The following is a 16,912-nucleotide window of genomic DNA, read 5'->3' on the forward strand; positions in this document are numbered from 1 at the left end:
AAAAAAAAAAAAAAAAAAAAAAAAAAAAAAAAAAAAAAAAAAAAAAAAAAAAAAAAAAAAAAAAAGTTGAACAAGTTTCTAACAAAACCATAAACACAATGATTCCCAATAGAAATTTCATTCTTCAACAGCAATTAGAAAGCCATTGAAAAAATAAACTAAACATTTTAAACCACCAGATTTCCAAGTATAATTTTCAATCTGATAAGAATAATTTTCAATCAGTGCTACTTGGTTGAACGCATTCTAACTTTATCAGAATCAAAGCAACGCCCTCGCCCTTTCTTCAAACACAAATTAAAGGCAGAAGGCCGTGTAAAGAGAATCCTCCAACAAATTTCGAGTAAATCTAATGATATCCTGACATAGTTCTTGAGCAGCAGAGAAGCGATTGATTAGAAACAAAGGAACCATGCAACTATAATCGGAATTTCAAGAGATATCGAAATTATAGATGAACAACGAAGAATCAAACCTTTCTTGTCCAGCAGTATCCCAAATCTGAGCCTTGATTACCTTCCCATCGATCTCCAAATTCTTGGTAGCAAACTCAACCCCAATCGTCGACTTCGATTCTAAATTAAATTGGTTCTTCGTAAACCTCGAGAGCAGGTTTGATTTTCCCACCCCTGAATCACCGATCAAAACCAGCTTAAACAGATAATCATATTCATCGTGACCTTTATAACCCGCCATAATACTCTTCGTCTAAGTCGAAGAAAAATCAGAATTCCCAGAAGAAGAAGAGCTTAAGCGGATGCGTATATATATATATATACAAAAAAAAAAAAAAAAAAAAAAAAAAAANGGTAAACTAATATCTTCGTCTTAGTGGAGGAGGCCTTTGCACCGGAGCTATGGAAAAGTAAAGGGTCATAGGCATAGAACAGTGAATTTGAATTTTGTACTGTACATCAAGAACAGGCAAGAAAGTATGAATTTCAACCAGATTTTGTTTCGCGATTTGAAATTTCACGATGGTTGATTAATTTTGACTCGCTTTGAAGCGTGGAAAGTGGCTTAGCGTGCAGCTAAGCATTCCCACATCGGAAAGGAGTTGAAGCGAAGTTGGGTGGGCTGCTATAAAAAGGGAGAAAATATCGTTTTATTCTCATCTTTGCGCTTGGGGCAATGACGCAGCTAGTGAGGTTCTAACCGAGGCGCGTCAATTGCTGGTTGAAAACTATTTCCAAACCCCCTCTTAGGCCTGGGTTTGGCCCAGGCCTTCGAGAATTTCTGGAAGGGCTCCCTTCGGGGTAAAGCCCTACAATTTTTAGGCCCAAATATTATGTTCTTCTCACCAGCCTTATTGGGCCCGGTTTATTCTGCTAGGCCCAATGAAGGAGATGAGTTGATTATAGTGGGACTGTCCGTCCCATTTCTTTTATTTTTAAATTATTAATTTATTTTTTGGTGATTTTTCTCCTGATCATTTTACATTTAAAATATACTTATTTGAAATAATTTTTTGAATAGATAAATTCTATTTTTAATATAGTTTTCATTAATATATATGTGTGTGTAATATTAAACATATTTGAACACACCTCCTTTATTTTTTAAACTCATCTCCTTAAAATTATTAATTTATTTTTGGTGATTTCTCTCTCCCTATATATATATTTATTTGAAATAAATTTTTAAATACATAATTTCTATTTTTATTAAACATAATTTTTAAAAATTGGTCATCGTTTGGTTGAGAAAGAAAATTTGGTCCGGGACTCAATCCTTCGGTCTCTTAGGGGACCGGTCACCATTTGACTAACCCTACACGTTATCAATGATCTAGAGAAATTTATTTTAGGGGACTCAATCCTATTAGTAATCATCCGTCAGTGGTCTCGTTTATCATTAGGCACGAGAGCAAATTAAATTAGAAAAAAGAAAAGAAAAAAAAAACAGAAGGAAAGAATTACCGGAAGTAAATGTCGCAATTAAGGAAAATTACACTGGAAATATCATCATGGAGATAACTTTTTTTTACGTAAAAATAAATTTACTCCCTACTTTGGAATATAAATTAAAAGGGAACTATGCCAGCTTCTGCTGATTCAGACTCCAGCTGGCTGAATCTTATCCAATTCCAATTTCTTTAATGGATGCCATATTTTAACGTTATTGGCTGTGAATTTAACATGCGGTAGCTTTTGCCCACCATGCACGTGCTTCTCGCTCTCATTGGTCAGTTTTATCACCCCATGGTAAACTTATCAAACCTCCTTGCTAATTTCTTTATTTAAGTATACATTTTTGGTTTTATGCCAAATAAAATTTTAAATTCTTTCGTTTAAATAATTCATACATTAATTTTTCATTGAAAGTTATCGAATAAACGTTGATTTATTTAATTTTGAAGTTTGCTTTCAGTAGAAAAGGATTTATATTGCGTCGTGAATCCAACGAACGCCACATTTTGCTCCTGTATCATACTGCATTGTAAGACGTTTGAGAAGGTCCGAAGTAATATTTAAGCCTTTCGCAATCCATTTTCACCAAAAAAAAGGATCGAAATTATCGTTTAGCTTAGAGGGAGGTCAGCTTCAAATTTTGGAATGTAAACCAATTATTGCGTTCGGAAGTGATACGAATTTTGCAGCATTTTTCGTTTTCAGGATTTGGTTCATTGTTCTTCTTCTTGTTGTTGCCGCCGTTCGGGATCTGGTCGATGCTCAGATATATCGGGTACGCGTCGAAATTCATTGGTTTAGATTTATATATTTGATCTTTCTTTCAATGCTGTACTGTGTCGCTTTCGATTAAAGAACGGATCTAATTTCGTAATTCTGGAAATGGAGAGCATTGGTTGCTGTTGGATTCTGCTTGGTTGAAAGAGAATCTTTGAGGTTTTGGACTAGGTAGGATTAGAATAACGGGGAAGATTAATGTGCATTGGATTGGAATCCGTTTTTTTCTGTTAAATTTTGATTATTAATTACTTGATTGGGCGATAATCTTCTAGTTCATTAATATGTTCTTGTTCGTAACTTCATCGCGTTTCCGAACGTTAGGGTTTTGATTGTTTTGTTTCGTGTTACGGAATTGTTAGGCGCTGCGCTTGTTAGTTTGTTCATCTAGCGGAAAAACATGATTTCGAGATCGTACACGAATCTTTTAGATTTAGCGTCTGGAAATTTTCCAGCAATGGAAGTGAAACGGAAGCGGTTTCCACGGATCATGACTGTTCCAGGCGATGTAGGCGAGCTTGACGACGATCAGGCCTACAGCGTGACATCCGAAAATCCATCATCAATTTCCTCAGATCGGATGATAATTGTAGCAAACCAGCTTCCATTAAGAGCAAAACGAAGGGAAAATGACAATTCCTGGAGTTTCAATTGGAACGAAGATTCATTGCTTTTGCAGCTTAAAAGTGGTTTGCCAGAGGATATGGAGATTCTTTATGTTGGTTCTTTGAAAGTGGATATCCAACCAGACGAACAAGATGAGGTCTCCCAGGTTTTGTTGGAGAAATTTAAGTGTATTCCTACGTTTTTGCCTCCTCATGTTTTGGAAAAGTTCTATGATGGGTTCTGCAAGAGGCATTTGTGGCCTCTTTTTCATTATATGTTGCCATATTCTGCTGATCAGAAGGGTCGATTCGATCGCTCGATGTGGGAAGCTTATGTATCAGCAAATAAGCTGTTCTTCCAGAAAGTGGTTGAGGTGATCAACCCAGATGATGACTATATTTGGATCCATGATTACCATTTGATGGTAATGCCCACGTTCTTGAGGAGGCGTTTTAACAGAGTTAAGATGGGATTTTTCCTTCATAGTCCATTTCCTTCATCTGAGATCTACCGTACCCTTCCTGTTAGAGAAGAGATTCTCAAGGCATTACTTAACTCTGATATCATTGGATTTCACACTTTCGATTACGCTCGTCATTTCCTTTCGTGTTGCAGCCGAATGTTGGGTTTGGAGTATCAGTCGAAGAGGGGCTATCTTGGATTGGAATACTACGGGAGGACGATCGGGATAAAGATAATGCCTGTTGGTATTCATATGACTCGGATTGAGTCGGTGATGAGACTGGCAGACAAGGATGTTAAGACTAGGGAACTCACGCAGCAATTTGCGGGGAAGACGGTGTTGCTAGGTGTCGATGATATGGACATTTTCAAAGGAATCAACCTGAAATTGTTAGCTATGGAACAGGTGCTTGAGCAACATCCAAAGTGGCAGGGGAAGGCCGTACTGGTCCAAATTGTAAATCCTGCCAGAGGCAAGGGAAGGGATTTGGAAGAAATAGAAGATGAAATAAAAGAAAGTTGCAGAAGGATTAACAAGGAATATGGGGATTCTGGCTATGAGCCGATAGTACTTCTGGATAGGCATGTGCCAATTACGGAAAGGGTTGCTTATTATAGCATTGCGGAGTGCGTAGTTGTCACTGCTGTTCGAGATGGGATGAACTTAACTCCGTATGAGTACGTTGTCTGCAGACAGGGAATATCCTCCCAAGAAAGTTCGAACTTCCACGGACCGAAAAAGAGCATGCTTGTCATATCCGAGTTTATTGGATGTTCTCCATCACTAAGTGGAGCATTTCGTATCAACCCATGGAATGTCGAACGGACAGCAGAGGCTTTGAATGAAGCAATCTCAATGGCGGATACGGAGAAGCAGTTGCGACATGAGAAGCATTACCGTTATGTTGCTACTCACGATGTCGCTTATTGGTCTCGTAGTTTCTTGCAAGATATGGAGAGAACTTGCTCAGATCATTTCAGGAGACGATGTTGGGGAATTGGTTTTAGTTTCGGTTTCAGGGTTGTAGCTCTTGATCCCAATTTCAGAAAACTTTCAGTAGATTCCATTTTATCAGCTTACAGTAAGGCCGAAAGTCGGGCCATTCTTTTGGACTACGATGGCACCGTGATGCCTCAAAACTCCATAAATAAGTCGCCGAGTCAGCAGGTTATCTCTATCCTTAACACGCTTTGTGCAGATTCAAAAAATGTAGTCTTCATTGTGAGTGGACGTGGGAGGGACAGCTTAAGCAAGTGGTTTCGCCCTTGCAAGAAGCTTGGAATTGCAGCAGAACATGGATATCTTTTGAGGTTCGCTTCTTTGATCTCTCTCATGTTGTTTTATGAGAATGTTCTAAAGCATAAATTCTTGTTTCACATCAACTCACTGTATGGATTTGTATAAAGGGTAACAATGGTTGAGAAATTTTAACCTCTGAATACTACACTGGAACTCGTCTTGCCATAGTCGAGGCTAGTTTATAAGATATGCTGAACCATGACTGCAAAGTTTTTGTTTTTTGGTCGTATTCACTGAAACTCGTTTCTTTTATTCTAATTCTAATATCAAATCTGTTTGAAACGAGCAGGCAGTCACAGGACGTGGAGTGGAAGATCTGCGGCCAAAGTTCTGATTTCGGGTGGATGCAGATTGCTGAACCTGTTATGAACTTATATACGGAGGCTACAGATGGTTCATCTATTGAAAGAAAGGAAAGTGCCTTGGTCTGGCAGTATAGAGATGCAGATCCTGGTTTTGGATCTTCCCAGGCTAAGGAGATGTTGGATCATTTAGAGAGTGTTTTGGCAAACGAACCCGTTGCAGTCAAAAGCGGTCAATTCATCGTCGAAGTGAAACCACAGGCGTGTTATTGTTCATTTATGAATTATAATCTTGATAGAGCTCGAATTCGATAACCGAACTCGTTTCTGATTTCTTGTATTTGCGTCAGGGGGTTACCAAAGGCTTAGTAGCTGAAAAGATTTTTTCAACAATGGCGGAGGAAGGAAAACTTGCTGACTTTGTGTTGTGTATTGGCGACGACAGATCCGATGAGGACATGTTCGAAATAATTGGTAATGCATTGTCCAGTAATATTCTTTCTCCTTCGACGTCGGTTTTTGCCTGCACTGTTGGACAGAAGCCGAGCAAAGCGAAATATTATTTAGACGACACAGCTGAAGTGATAAGCATGCTAGAATACCTCGCCGAAGCTTCTAGCCCGTTGCCATCCTCCGACAATGACGATGGTGAAAACGCTTCCTGAAAGTCGAAACAAAACCCGTGTTGCTGTTTCGGGACATGAAGATCGAAGATGATCTGAGTGGGAAATTTTGTACAAGAAGCTGGGTGATGAATTGATAACAACACTTATTTTATAACACTTATTTTATATCACCTTTCAGCTTTCATGTTAGTTAGTTTTTAACAAAAAAAAAAAGAAAAAAAAAAAGAAAAATGAAGAAATCAACAAGCTTTTTGAAGACAGTGGAAGAGTTCTGTTGATAAGAAGCCAGCCAATCAGCGTGGTTTGAACTTGAACTGTTGGAAGGGAAGAACTCGTCGGTTTGGAATGCTCTGTTGGGAGAATAAGTAGCTAATTGAGCTGCGACGTCGTGGTAGTATAGGTTGTTGAGTTCGAATTCGAGCTCGAGTTCGGTCGGCTTATTTGAGAGGGTTTCTTTCTAATATGAAGGATATAATTTCATTTGTACATGTATTCTAATAAGAGCCACTGCGGTTTGCTGGTTTAGAGGATATCATAACTGAGGATAGTTATAGAAGGAAAAAGAATGTTTCGAGTTATTACTATGAAACAAATACTTGAGGCGAAATTACGAATCTGCTCGTGTTTTCAAGAGATCAAAAGGCTATTTCAACTCTCTTAATTACAAGTGACCGAAGACTATATAGTACACTTCGATACGTACAAATACTTGTCGATGGTAATTACAGTATATTTTGAAGTTGTTTAAACGGCAACTGGTGTAGATGCTGAAGAAGGAGCAACTCTGTTTTCGACGGGGATTTCTACGAATTCCGAGAGAATAGCCCGAAATTCGTCTCCTGATATTGTTTCCTTCTCAAGTAGGACTTCTACAAGCTTGTCAATGGCCTCGCGGTTGTTCCTAATGTGAGCCAATGCGATTTCATAAGCTCCATCGGATATTCTTTTGATGGCTGCATCGATGTCCTCGGCGAGCTTTTCGGACATGGAGTTCCTAGCCATCATTCTCATTATAACATCACCACTTTGAGCAGAGTCCATAAGAGACCATGGACCTATTTCAGACATCCCAAATGTGACAACCATCTGCAAACAAACCAACAAGCAAAGCAGACAGGATTCAGAAAATGACTTAGAACTGAAAAATGATGAATTGTAAACATGGTGAATGTGTTGAGAACTTGCCTGTTTGGCCAAACCAGTGATCTGTTGCAGGTCACCTGCTGCACCTGTTGTCACCTCAGGCTCACCGAAGATCACTTCCTCGGCAGCCCTGCCGCCTAATCCGCCTACAATTCTAGCAAAGAGTTGTTGCTTCGAGATCAAGGTTGGATCGTCGGAAGGAATAAACCACGTAAGACCGCGCGCCTGACCACGTGGAACTAAGGTCACCTTCTGAACAGGGTCATGTCCTGGAGTCAAAGTACTGCATGGAAGAAGTGATAAAACTTGTTAAGCCTTGACTAGAACTCTGGAAAGGCTTGTACAAATCACATGGCATTGTAAGGCTAATCCTCACGGTTTGAAATATTTCTTTGGATCAAAATAGTGCAACATCTTGAAGTCAGGCAGATAATTTAAATGAAAGAGCACGATCAATTAGATTAAGGTAAGGATTATGCAACGAACGCTGCTCTGTGAAAAGCTGATTTTGTTACGCTATGATGATGTAACTGAATGCTAATTTCTGCATAGAAATGATTACGATATAATGATGAAATCTAGGGTCGTTAGAGACGATGGATAACTTACCCACAAATGGCATGTCCGACTTCATGGTATGCCACAAGGCTTTTGCTCTTCCCGTCAGTCATTACAGTTCCTTCCATACCAGCCACAATCCGATCGATTGAATCATCGATCTCTTTAGTTGAAATGGCAGCCTTACCACGGCGTCCAGCCAATATGGCAGCCTCATTCAAGAGGTTTGCAAGATCAGCCCCACTAAAACCAGGCGTTCTCATGGCTACAACGTCGAGGCTAACGTCACCATCGAACTTCTTGTTACTAGCATGAACCTTTAAAATTTCTGTCCTCCCCTTTATGTCAGGGACGTCAACACTTACCTGCATGTATTAGAGTACCATATTCAATTTTTTTTTCCCCTCTAATAAGTACTAACTCAAACATGATCTTCAACAATGGAATGATTATCACCTGTCGGTCGAAACGTCCAGGCCTCAATAAGGCGGAGTCGAGAATGTCTGCTCTGTTCGTGGCAGCAACCACAATAATGCCAGTGTTTCCCTCAAACCCATCCATTTCAGTTAGAAGCTGGTTAAGTGTTTGTTCTCGTTCATCATTCCCACCACCAATTCCAGTGCCTCTTTGACGTCCAACAGCATCAATTTCATCAACAAATACAATACAAGGTGCATTTTCCTTGGCCTTCTTGAAGAGATCACGAACTCGAGAAGCACCGATACCAACAAACATCTCAACGAACTCAGAACCTGAAATGGAGAAAAATGGGACTCCTGCTTCACCAGCAATAGCCTTGGCTAGCAAGGTCTTCCCAGTTCCTGGAGGACCAACGAGAAGAACACCTTTGGGAATGCGAGCTCCAACAGCAGTGAACCTCTCGGGCTTCTTTAGAAACTCCACCACCTCCATGAAATCCTGCTTGGCTTCATCTACTCCAGCAACATCATCAAAAGTCACACCAGTATTTGGTTCCATTTGGAATTTTGCCTTGGATTGACCAAAAGCAAGAGGGAACCCAGGCCCACCAGGTCCTCCCAACCCTCCAGATGAACGCCTTGATAGAAGGAATAGCCCTCCAATCAAGATTAGTGGGAAAGCTAAATTCCCAATTAAGTTGAATAACAGAGAGCCTGAATCCTCTTGAGCATTATGTGCAGCAAAGTCAATATTCTTCTCCCTAAACTTCTGAAGGAGCTCCTGGCTGAGACCTGGAAGCTGTACACGAACACGCTGCACTCGGTTGCCCAATTCGGGGGAGACAGCCTCAACAATTGCTATAGTTCCATTTTCAAATAGATCTACTTTCTTCACTCTATCCTTGTCTAGATATTCCAAGAACCTAGAATAAGACATCCTAGATGAAGATACCCCTTGGTCATCAGCATTGGCCCTCCCACTTCCCAATAAAACAGATGAACCAACTCCAACATTTCCAAGCAATAACTTCAGAAAATCTCTTCTTCCTTCATTCTGCTTTGATTCCAGAGATGCCTTTACCACACCAGCTTTAGCCGTTTTACCAAATGATTGAAGGCTTGTAGAAGGGACTAATCGCCTGCTATATGAAAAATTGCGCAGATTTGATTTGGAACAGTGAGTGGGCATACCATTCCCCACAAGACATGCAGATGCAGAAGAGGCAGCCATATCTGGAAAACAAAGAACCAAAAAGGTTTAAGCATCACACACTCTATAGCTCGTGGCTATTTCCCCACACTGAGCCCTACAAATCTCAGACAATTTATGAGTTAACAATAAAATCGCCTCTCCAGTGCTAATATCTAATCCATTAAATCGAAGTAGAAAGTTTGTTTATGAAATATGACGATTCAAACATGACAGAACTAGAAACAGCGAAAATCGCGACTCCACCTTCAAGCTATTATTTCTAGATGAAAAGAGTAACCTAGAACCAAACGTTTCAAGCACGGTACTAATACATAGCAACCATAACTTCGAGTTCGAATCAAAAACACTCACAGTAGTCACTATTTCGGCCAATACAACGATTTCAAGGTGAAATTCCAGAAATTAAATTGGAAAATTGCTTCAGTCACTGTTAACCACCAACCAGGCGTCGATACAAACCACAAAAACGTTCATCTCGAGAGAGAACACAGCAAAACCATTGAAAAACGAAACTAAAGAGGAACTTACCTTATTACTCTTCACAAAGCAGGATTTCCGGAAAGAGGAAAAGTAGCGAAATAGTATGAGAATCAATGCAATGGCGGCCTCTGAGATTGAATGGCGGAGAGTAGAGAGGATTCTACGACTGAGATCCGACGCCGGAGCTCTTAAAGAGGACGGATGTGGTTTAAGAAATGAATACGTGGTCTTATCTCTGTGGTTGTTTTGTCACCGTTTCTTGCCGATATTTTTTTTGGGTTTATTTTCCTTTTCCTATTGAAGAAAAAAAATCTCGAACCGTGATTTAAAAAATAGAATATAATTGTGGTCGTCATAATTATTTCTTATTTGACTTGTCAAACGTTGTGAATTTTTAAATTAAAAAAATGCTTTATAAATATAATATTTTTCAAAATTTTATTAATAGCCATTAAAATAATAAAAAATTCAAATATTCGTATAATTATTTTAACTTAATCACTTGATATGCACCATTTTTGTTAAAAAATTAATAAATTTTATAATTTATGAAGAAAAAAAAAAAACACATAATTGATTGGTTAGACATATATATCCACGGTCAGCACATATTGTTCTCTTTGGGCTTTCCTCCTCGGGCTTCCCCTCAAGACTTTGAAACGCAGTCTGCTAGGAGAAGGTTTCCACACCCCTTATAAATAGTGTTTTGTTCTCCTCTCCAACAATGTGGGACATCACAATCCACCCCCTTCGGAGCCCAGCATCCTCATTGACAATCTTTCCTTCCTCTAATCGACGTGGGACCGCCACCAAATCCACCTCCCTTCAGGACCCAGCGTCTCTATTGGCACACCGCCTCGTGTCTACCCCCTTCGGGGAACAGCGAGAAAGCTGGTACATGTCTAGTGTCTGGCTCTAATATCATTTGTAACGGCCCATATTCACCGCTAGCAGATATTGTCCTCTTTGGGCTTTCCCTTTCGGGCTTCCCCTCAAGGCTTTAAAACGTGTCGGCTAGGAGAAGGTTTCCACACCCCCTTATAAATAGTGTTTTATTCTCCTCTCCAACCAATGGTCTTATGACGTGTTTTAAAGCCTTGAGGGAAAGCTCGAAAAGAAAAGCCTAAAGATCACAATATCGTAGTTACATATATAGTCAATCAAAAGATTAAAAAGGGTACAAGAAAAGAAAATTATGTTTTTGTAGGCAAATTCTTATACTTCCTAATAGACTAATGACTAATAATATCATTTAAGAAAATGAAATGAAATTAAGGGGAAAAAAAAAAGGAATTCGCAAGATTTTAAAATGGGAGGAAAAATAATTTGGAAATTTGGCGCCAAGGATTTTATTTTATTATATAAATAATTCATGATCAGCACATTCTAGCAAAGAGTTAACTGCCAAGATCAAGTAGAAGCTTAATCGATCGAAAACGCCATCGGCGAGAGGAGCATTCATGGTCACTTCGAGCTCACACGTCGAGTTATTTCATGTTCAAAGAGCAACAATAATTTTTGGAGATTGTATTTCATCAATCCTTGAATTTTTTTTGGCATTTATCATGTTGATTTCAGAGGAAATCCGAGATGGCGCCTCATTCTCCCCACAATCCGGTCAGATTTCGCAGCATCAGAGAATCTTCCATGGCTCGTATTAAGTACACGAGCTCGTCGTCGACTAGGTTACTACCCGACGCTATTGATGCAGCGTTGTTGGACGAAGCTTCTCTTCGCACTGTTCGTTCGAACAAGGTGAATCTGCAATTCGGACATTGGCCATGGCTCTTCACCCATGGCACTATGCATTCTTCGTGAAACATATGGTTGCAGGGCGTCGTCATCACTTCCTCTTTCGGCTGGAAATCTTCAAGGCAAACGGCGCATCTCTTGCCGTCTTCATCATTTTCACCGTTGCTCCTTTCATTGTAATTTCTCCTGTTATTCTCTCTGTAATAGAAGCTTATTCTCCTACTTGCGTTGTTTGGAGGATCATAGACTTTTTTCTTGAGCTTATTCAGCGCCATATTTTGTTCTTCAGATGTTAGCGTGGAGTTTCCTTCGGATCTTGGAGTTGGCCTGTACAGTTCTGCCGGTCTTGAACTGGCCTCGATCTGCCTCGGTCTGGAGTGGGTAATGATTCTGACTATGGCTGGTGGATCTTCTAGCTGACTGAAAATTTCTCAAAAAGTGAATGAATCATCAACACAATATGGAGGATATGGATTTTACTTGCAGGATATGAGAGCAATGTAAGTACATTTCTCTGAAATTAACTGATATTATCAAGAATTTCGATGCTGCTCATGACAAAATTTGAATGCTATGCTATATATTATAAGCAATTCAATCAAATGAATGAGAATGACATGATTCTTTTCCCCTGCAACTTGTAAATAGAGATTATTGGTGAACAAATTTATGCCTAATGCGTTAAGAGCGTTGAATCTTGTTGAACTCCCTTGTGTAAAAGAATCTCCAACGAACCAGTCTCCAGCTAAGAAGGAACTGGAGCTCAATCACATTTCTGACACTTCATAATTTGCATGATTTGTTTCCTCAATTTCTTCCATTAGTGAAATTCATGGACTTCTGAATGCTGTCAAGTTATCTTACCGAGTTAGATACTAGTTCATGTTATTTTCAGGCAATATACCACAAACTTTGCTTGGCCTCTAATTCTTTTAATTTCACTTCATATGAAATGAATCTGCAATATCAATTTCTTCGGATTGCATATAATTCAGTGCAAAACACCAAACAACACCTAAAAAAATCTACCAAGTTTTTGAGTTCTCTGATTACCCGACAATTTCTAACAATCTTGCAATCATTGCTCCCCCGGTTGGCCGCCATGGAATTGGATCTAGCTCCCTAGTAGGCCGAGATGGAACGGGATCTATCCCCCCAGTAGGCCGCGATGGAATTGGGTTTGTATCTCTAGATGAATTCTGAAAGCACATGAACAATGAGGTATACGATTGTTACAATCTCTTTAGCTTCTTGCCTACTAATACATTTCTGAGAAAAGCTAGGTGAACTATTCATATGGAATTTGATTTGATTTACATGTTCTGTTTACCGCCTGCAAATAATATTATAGGATAATAGTTCATTGCAAAACAAAAGAATCATTAACCTGCTGACCTGAAATGGTTGCGGGTGTGGCGATGTGGAGCTCATACGGTTTGAATCATTTGTGTTATATCTCTGGTGATCATATTCCCTTCTAGCCCGCCATAGTCCTGGAGGAAAATTAGTAGGACGTCTGCTCATTTTTCAGAACTTTCCTCTTCTTTAATCTCTTAGATATCAAATTGTTGGTTTTGAGTGTTTGGGATTTTATAGCTCTTTCACTGCTTGAAGATGGATAATTAATCCAAGTGAGAATATATATTCCTCCTTGCCATCATCGTTTATCCGTCCTTTTTCTTTTTTTGTGCTTGGTTATCGTATTCCCACGTAAATGACTTAAAGTTTGATTCCCACTCCACTATAGATTTGCATGCTTTCCCAGATAGAGGTGCTTGAAAATTTTAAATTAGGGGGAAAATATTCGTTTTGGAATTAGAGAAAGGAATCTTGTTCTGTGGAACCCTCATTTTCATTGCTGATTTTACACATTAAGATTGTTGGATGTTTACATTCCAAAGATGAATTCAAGTCTTTGCTTCAGCCATAGAACCTCTCTCTCTCCTTTGTTGAGTAGTAATCAACCAGACAAGTAGCCATCTTTTTAGAAGCATTCTAATGGAAAGTTCGTTATCCTTGGCTCTGAAACGTCGAAGGTGGGACTCTCTTGGAGTGATTCTATAAACTTTATTCCACAACTTAGCATACAAATATGTCCAGTTTTTTGGTTCATTTGCTTTCAAGCAAAAACGTCTCTTTGCGCCATTGAAACCTACACATCCCTTTTCATTATTTTGATCTGAATTCCTAAAAATCAAACGATAGAGATGAGGTTGGCAAACATGGAATTTGGCTTTGGTTTGGATCAAATCCTTAGTTTCGGAGCGTAACAGTCCAAGCTCACTACGAGTAGATATTATTCTCTTTTAACTTTTCCTTTAATATTGCCTCCTCCATCCCTCGGGACCAACAATGGGTAGTACAGAAATATTCACCTGTTGTCCATCGACTACGCCTTTTGACCTAATCTTGGGCCCTTACTCACCTTTTGTAGAATCTTGCGGAGGAACCGTTAGGTTTTTGAAGCATTGGATTCTTACCAATGTTTGTGTTACTCAAGCCGACATTCTCGCTTCCACTTTGTCCACCACTACTTGCGCAAGTGCTTCCCTCTAAGGCGGAACGCTGTCTTACTGATGTATTTTTACATCCCACAGCTTCAATAGATCGCTTAGCCCCGTTCATCTTCGGCGTTAGAGCGCTCGATCCGTGAGCTATTACACACTCTTTCAAGCGTGGCTGCTGCTTCTAGGTAAACCTCCTGGCTGTCTCTGCACTCCTACCTCTTATAGTAGATATTATCCTCTTTGAGTTTTCCCTTTCAGCCTTCCACACAAGGTTTTAAAATGTGTCAATTAGGAAGAGGTTTCCACACCCTTATAAGGAATAGTTCGTTCCCCTCCCCCTCCCCCTTTGATGTAGGACAATTATGAACTTGCTTTCGCTACAATCTTACTGCTGTCTCACACGGAGATTTGTGGGAACTTTACTTTGTCAGTTTACCATTTGGATGCCTTTGGCAGAAAGCTTTAAGCATCCCATCAAAATTGTCCCGAGATGCAATATCTTACTTGAATACACTTTCCTTTTCTCTGCAGCAAGAAAAACAAATAGTCTATGATGTAGGAACTCTCGAGACTTGTAATTTTGGATCAAATTTTGTTGTTGGTTGATAGATATTTAGCACCTTTTATGTACTTAATTAGTGATTTTATTCCTTGCTCTAACAGACCTGCCATTTGAAATTTTATCTCTTAGCTTTGCTAAAGGTAAGGGACTTATAAAAATGTTGAATCAAATTCTAGTTCAATGAAATAATGATTATATATGAATAATTAATTCATCGATGAAATTCCATTCCTTTTTATACATAACCACTTTATTTTTGTGTTGCAGCTAATTTCATATCTGGATAGTATTTATTTCTTCGACGTTCATTACAATCGATCTAAATATGACAAGAATTCTCGAATAAGTAAGAAATAATAGAAGTATATTTAAATTATTTTTTATTATAAACGGTAAATTTAAATTTAAAATATTTGTTGTATTTAGGTACGTACCAGCTCGTTCTGATTTTGGAAGCAGTACATGACGGTTTTATTGTCATAACACGTGTCGACATCTGCAGCTTCTCTTCCTATCTTAACAGAGTAATATATTTCAAGAACTTCCCTCATATTTCTTATCTTATTCCTCTTAAGAAACGATTGTTTTGAAATGATTATCCATAACTGGCCAGATGTCTCAACAATTGAGCTGAAATATGGAATGGAATGTGCAGGTTTGAATGAAGCCCACAAGTTACCCTCAAATTACGGGCTATTCTATTCTATTATATCGAGATTTGTGACTTCTGCTGGCCACGTGACCCATCATGACAGACATGTGACATCTCTATCGGTTTCGTATCAAAATCAGCTTAGCTTAGCTGAATTCAATCTGAAAAAAGGCTGTGAATGGGGCAACGGGTGGCGCCTAATAATGCCCACTTGTAGCCCTCTACACCTAACTTGCGCAGCAACCCTCTGCACAAATGACCTGTAAGTCCTCCCTGCCTCTTTTTAGCTTTATATTTTTACCTACAAAATTAATTATTGCCAAAAAAAACCCTAAAATTTCATTAATTATTATATTAGGATTTTAAATATTTTAATTACAACAATTTCATAAAGTTAGAAGACTTAAATCCCGTTGAAAATTCGAACCTACACGAGTATTAAATCTATCATTCATGAGTAGGTTGGCATGTTTAATCCCAAAATTTGATACTCTTTTACTCAAATTTCATGTTTAATAAAATATTTTAATTACAACAATTTTATAATGTTCGAAGACTTAAAACATGTTGAAAATTTGAACCTACACGAGTATTAACTCTATCCTTCACGAGTAGTGTTTGCATGTTTAATACCAAAATTTGATATCCTTTTACTCAAATTTCATGTTTAATAAAATACTTTAATATTAAAATACAAAGTGTGTAAAAACAGGCTTCAGGCCGTACAAATAGGCTTAGTCTACACTTTTACTAGAAGCTTTCCAAATTATTATTTTTTTAAAAAAATTGCATGTGAAATTAATTAATTAATCAATTATTAATAAAAAAAATTAAAGAGAATCTGAGCAATTTCCACGTAGTTTCAAAGTAATAAGAAGCCGTCACCTTCGTATAATTCCCAGGATGTCCCACACGTTTACGCAAAAGTATAAAACAATAAAATATAATTTTATTTTCTATGATTTAAATTTTATTTATTATATAATTTTTATATTTTTTATAAAAACTAAAATTAATTTTTACTATGCGAATTAACACTCTAGTTTTAAGAATATATTCTAATGGTATCGTTTCTTTCCTAAGTTAACTTTAAATTAGCTAATAAAAATTATTATTATTATTATTATATAATTCATTTAAATCAAAATTAACTTTAAATTAGCCGAAGGGATCAATTTTAACTTTTATTGAAAATATTATAATTAAATTGAAACCAAATGGACTAATATAGTATTGGCCTGAAAAAAGGGTGAGTGAGATAATTAACAACGAAGGGCAAAAGAATATATAAAAGAAAAAGAAATGGAAAATGAAACAAATAAATAAATGGAAACACAGACGTAATAAGGTGATTGCACCGAAAGAAATAAAAAAAAAAACCCGTACGACACGGCTCGTTCTAAAAGACGCGTAAAGAGGAAAGGTAGACACGTGGCAGAATTTTAATGGTCGGTGTGGATACTGTTTACGTACTGTCGGTCTAACCGGCATTTCCCCAGAGAGAGAGAGAGAACAAAGAAGAGAGTGGTGACAGTTCCATTAATGGCGCGTGGGGACCACGTTCTTAGATTCGTTTCCTATTTTATTAAAACCAATTTTGGACTATTTACTTTTTAAGTATTTATTTCGAGGGTTGTTGAGAC

General features: G+C 38.3%; 4 protein-coding genes, 1 long non-coding RNA gene and 1 other non-coding gene across 6 annotated transcripts in view; 3 read left to right on the top strand and 3 right to left on the bottom strand.

Annotated features, from left to right (window-relative positions):
• Positions 1 to 1,094, bottom strand: part of LOC111437146 (ras-related protein Rab11D) — a 3,656-nt gene extending 2,562 nt beyond the window's left edge. The window contains exon 1 of the mRNA XM_023075000.1: positions 476 to 1,094. Within this exon, the coding sequence (XP_022930768.1) occupies positions 476 to 696 (221 nt within the window). The 5' untranslated portion in view covers positions 697 to 1,094. The remainder of the gene's footprint in view (positions 1 to 475) is intronic.
• A 19-nt stretch (positions 1,095 to 1,113) lies between these two features.
• LOC111437242 lies at positions 1,114 to 1,264 on the top strand. The gene has a single exon (XR_002709413.1). It is a non-coding gene; the product is annotated as a U4 spliceosomal RNA (small nuclear RNA).
• Positions 1,265 to 2,382: 1,118 nt separating this feature from the next.
• On the top strand, positions 2,383 to 6,185 carry LOC111437202 (probable alpha,alpha-trehalose-phosphate synthase [UDP-forming] 7). Its single transcript, XM_023075066.1, has 4 exons — positions 2,383 to 2,685; positions 3,050 to 5,066; positions 5,345 to 5,618; positions 5,708 to 6,185. Exons 2-4 carry the CDS (start codon positions 3,088 to 3,090, stop codon positions 6,020 to 6,022), a joined length of 2,568 nt encoding a protein of 855 aa, XP_022930834.1. The 5' UTR covers positions 2,383 to 2,685; positions 3,050 to 3,087; the 3' UTR covers positions 6,023 to 6,185.
• A 394-nt stretch (positions 6,186 to 6,579) lies between these two features.
• LOC111437203 (ATP-dependent zinc metalloprotease FTSH 2, chloroplastic) lies at positions 6,580 to 10,044 on the bottom strand. The gene is made up of 5 exons (XM_023075067.1): positions 9,845 to 10,044; positions 8,141 to 9,336; positions 7,736 to 8,049; positions 7,169 to 7,409; positions 6,580 to 7,069 (listed from the first exon to the last, which is right to left on the bottom strand). Exons 2-5 carry the CDS (start codon positions 9,332 to 9,334, stop codon positions 6,728 to 6,730), a joined length of 2,091 nt encoding a protein of 696 aa, XP_022930835.1. The 5' UTR covers positions 9,335 to 9,336; positions 9,845 to 10,044; the 3' UTR covers positions 6,580 to 6,727.
• A 1,077-nt stretch (positions 10,045 to 11,121) lies between these two features.
• On the bottom strand, positions 11,122 to 13,164 carry LOC111437204 (E3 ubiquitin-protein ligase EL5). Its single transcript, XM_023075068.1, has 3 exons — positions 12,944 to 13,164; positions 12,602 to 12,747; positions 11,122 to 11,968 (listed from the first exon to the last, which is right to left on the bottom strand). Exons 1-3 carry the CDS (start codon positions 13,070 to 13,072, stop codon positions 11,395 to 11,397), a joined length of 849 nt encoding a protein of 282 aa, XP_022930836.1. The 5' UTR covers positions 13,073 to 13,164; the 3' UTR covers positions 11,122 to 11,394.
• Positions 13,165 to 13,850: 686 nt separating this feature from the next.
• Positions 13,851 to 15,591, top strand: LOC111437206. Its single transcript, XR_002709409.1, has 4 exons — positions 13,851 to 14,240; positions 14,885 to 14,963; positions 15,044 to 15,141; positions 15,273 to 15,591. It is a non-coding gene; the product is annotated as an uncharacterized LOC111437206 (long non-coding RNA).
• Positions 15,592 to 16,912: the final 1,321 nt, after the last annotated feature.

This window comes from Cucurbita moschata, unplaced genomic scaffold (genome assembly GCF_002738365.1).
Source record: "Cucurbita moschata cultivar Rifu unplaced genomic scaffold, Cmos_1.0 Cmo_Scf00062, whole genome shotgun sequence".
NCBI classification, from domain to species: domain Eukaryota; kingdom Viridiplantae; phylum Streptophyta; class Magnoliopsida; order Cucurbitales; family Cucurbitaceae; genus Cucurbita; species Cucurbita moschata.

What these genes read in the sequence shown, in the direction of transcription:
- LOC111437202 (XM_023075066.1), top strand. Translation starts at nt 3,088, where the DNA reads ATGATTTCGAGATCGTACACGAATCTTTTAGATTTAGCGTCTGGAAAT. An exon ending in GAACATGGATATCTTTTGAG is followed by an intron (nt 5,067 to 5,344) that starts GTTCGCTTCTTT and finishes TGAAACGAGCAG; the next exon opens with GCAGTCACAGGACGTGGAGT. An exon ending in TCGTCGAAGTGAAACCACAG is followed by an intron (nt 5,619 to 5,707) that starts GCGTGTTATTGT and finishes TATTTGCGTCAG; the next exon opens with GGGGTTACCAAAGGCTTAGT.
- LOC111437204 (XM_023075068.1), bottom strand. Translation starts at nt 13,072, where the DNA reads ATGAGCAGACGTCCTACTAATTTTCCTCCAGGACTATGGCGGGCTAGA. An exon ending in CACACCCGCAACCATTTCAG is followed by an intron (nt 12,748 to 12,943) that starts GTCAGCAGGTTA and finishes ATGTGCTTTCAG; the next exon opens with AATTCATCTAGAGATACAAA. An exon ending in AGATTGTTAGAAATTGTCGG is followed by an intron (nt 11,969 to 12,601) that starts GTAATCAGAGAA and finishes AGAAATTTTCAG; the next exon opens with TCAGCTAGAAGATCCACCAG.
- LOC111437203 (XM_023075067.1), bottom strand. Translation starts at nt 9,334, where the DNA reads ATGGCTGCCTCTTCTGCATCTGCATGTCTTGTGGGGAATGGTATGCCC. An exon ending in CTGGACGTTTCGACCGACAG is followed by an intron (nt 8,050 to 8,140) that starts GTGATAATCATT and finishes TAATACATGCAG; the next exon opens with GTAAGTGTTGACGTCCCTGA. An exon ending in GTCGGACATGCCATTTGTGG is followed by an intron (nt 7,410 to 7,735) that starts GTAAGTTATCCA and finishes TCTTCCATGCAG; the next exon opens with TACTTTGACTCCAGGACATG.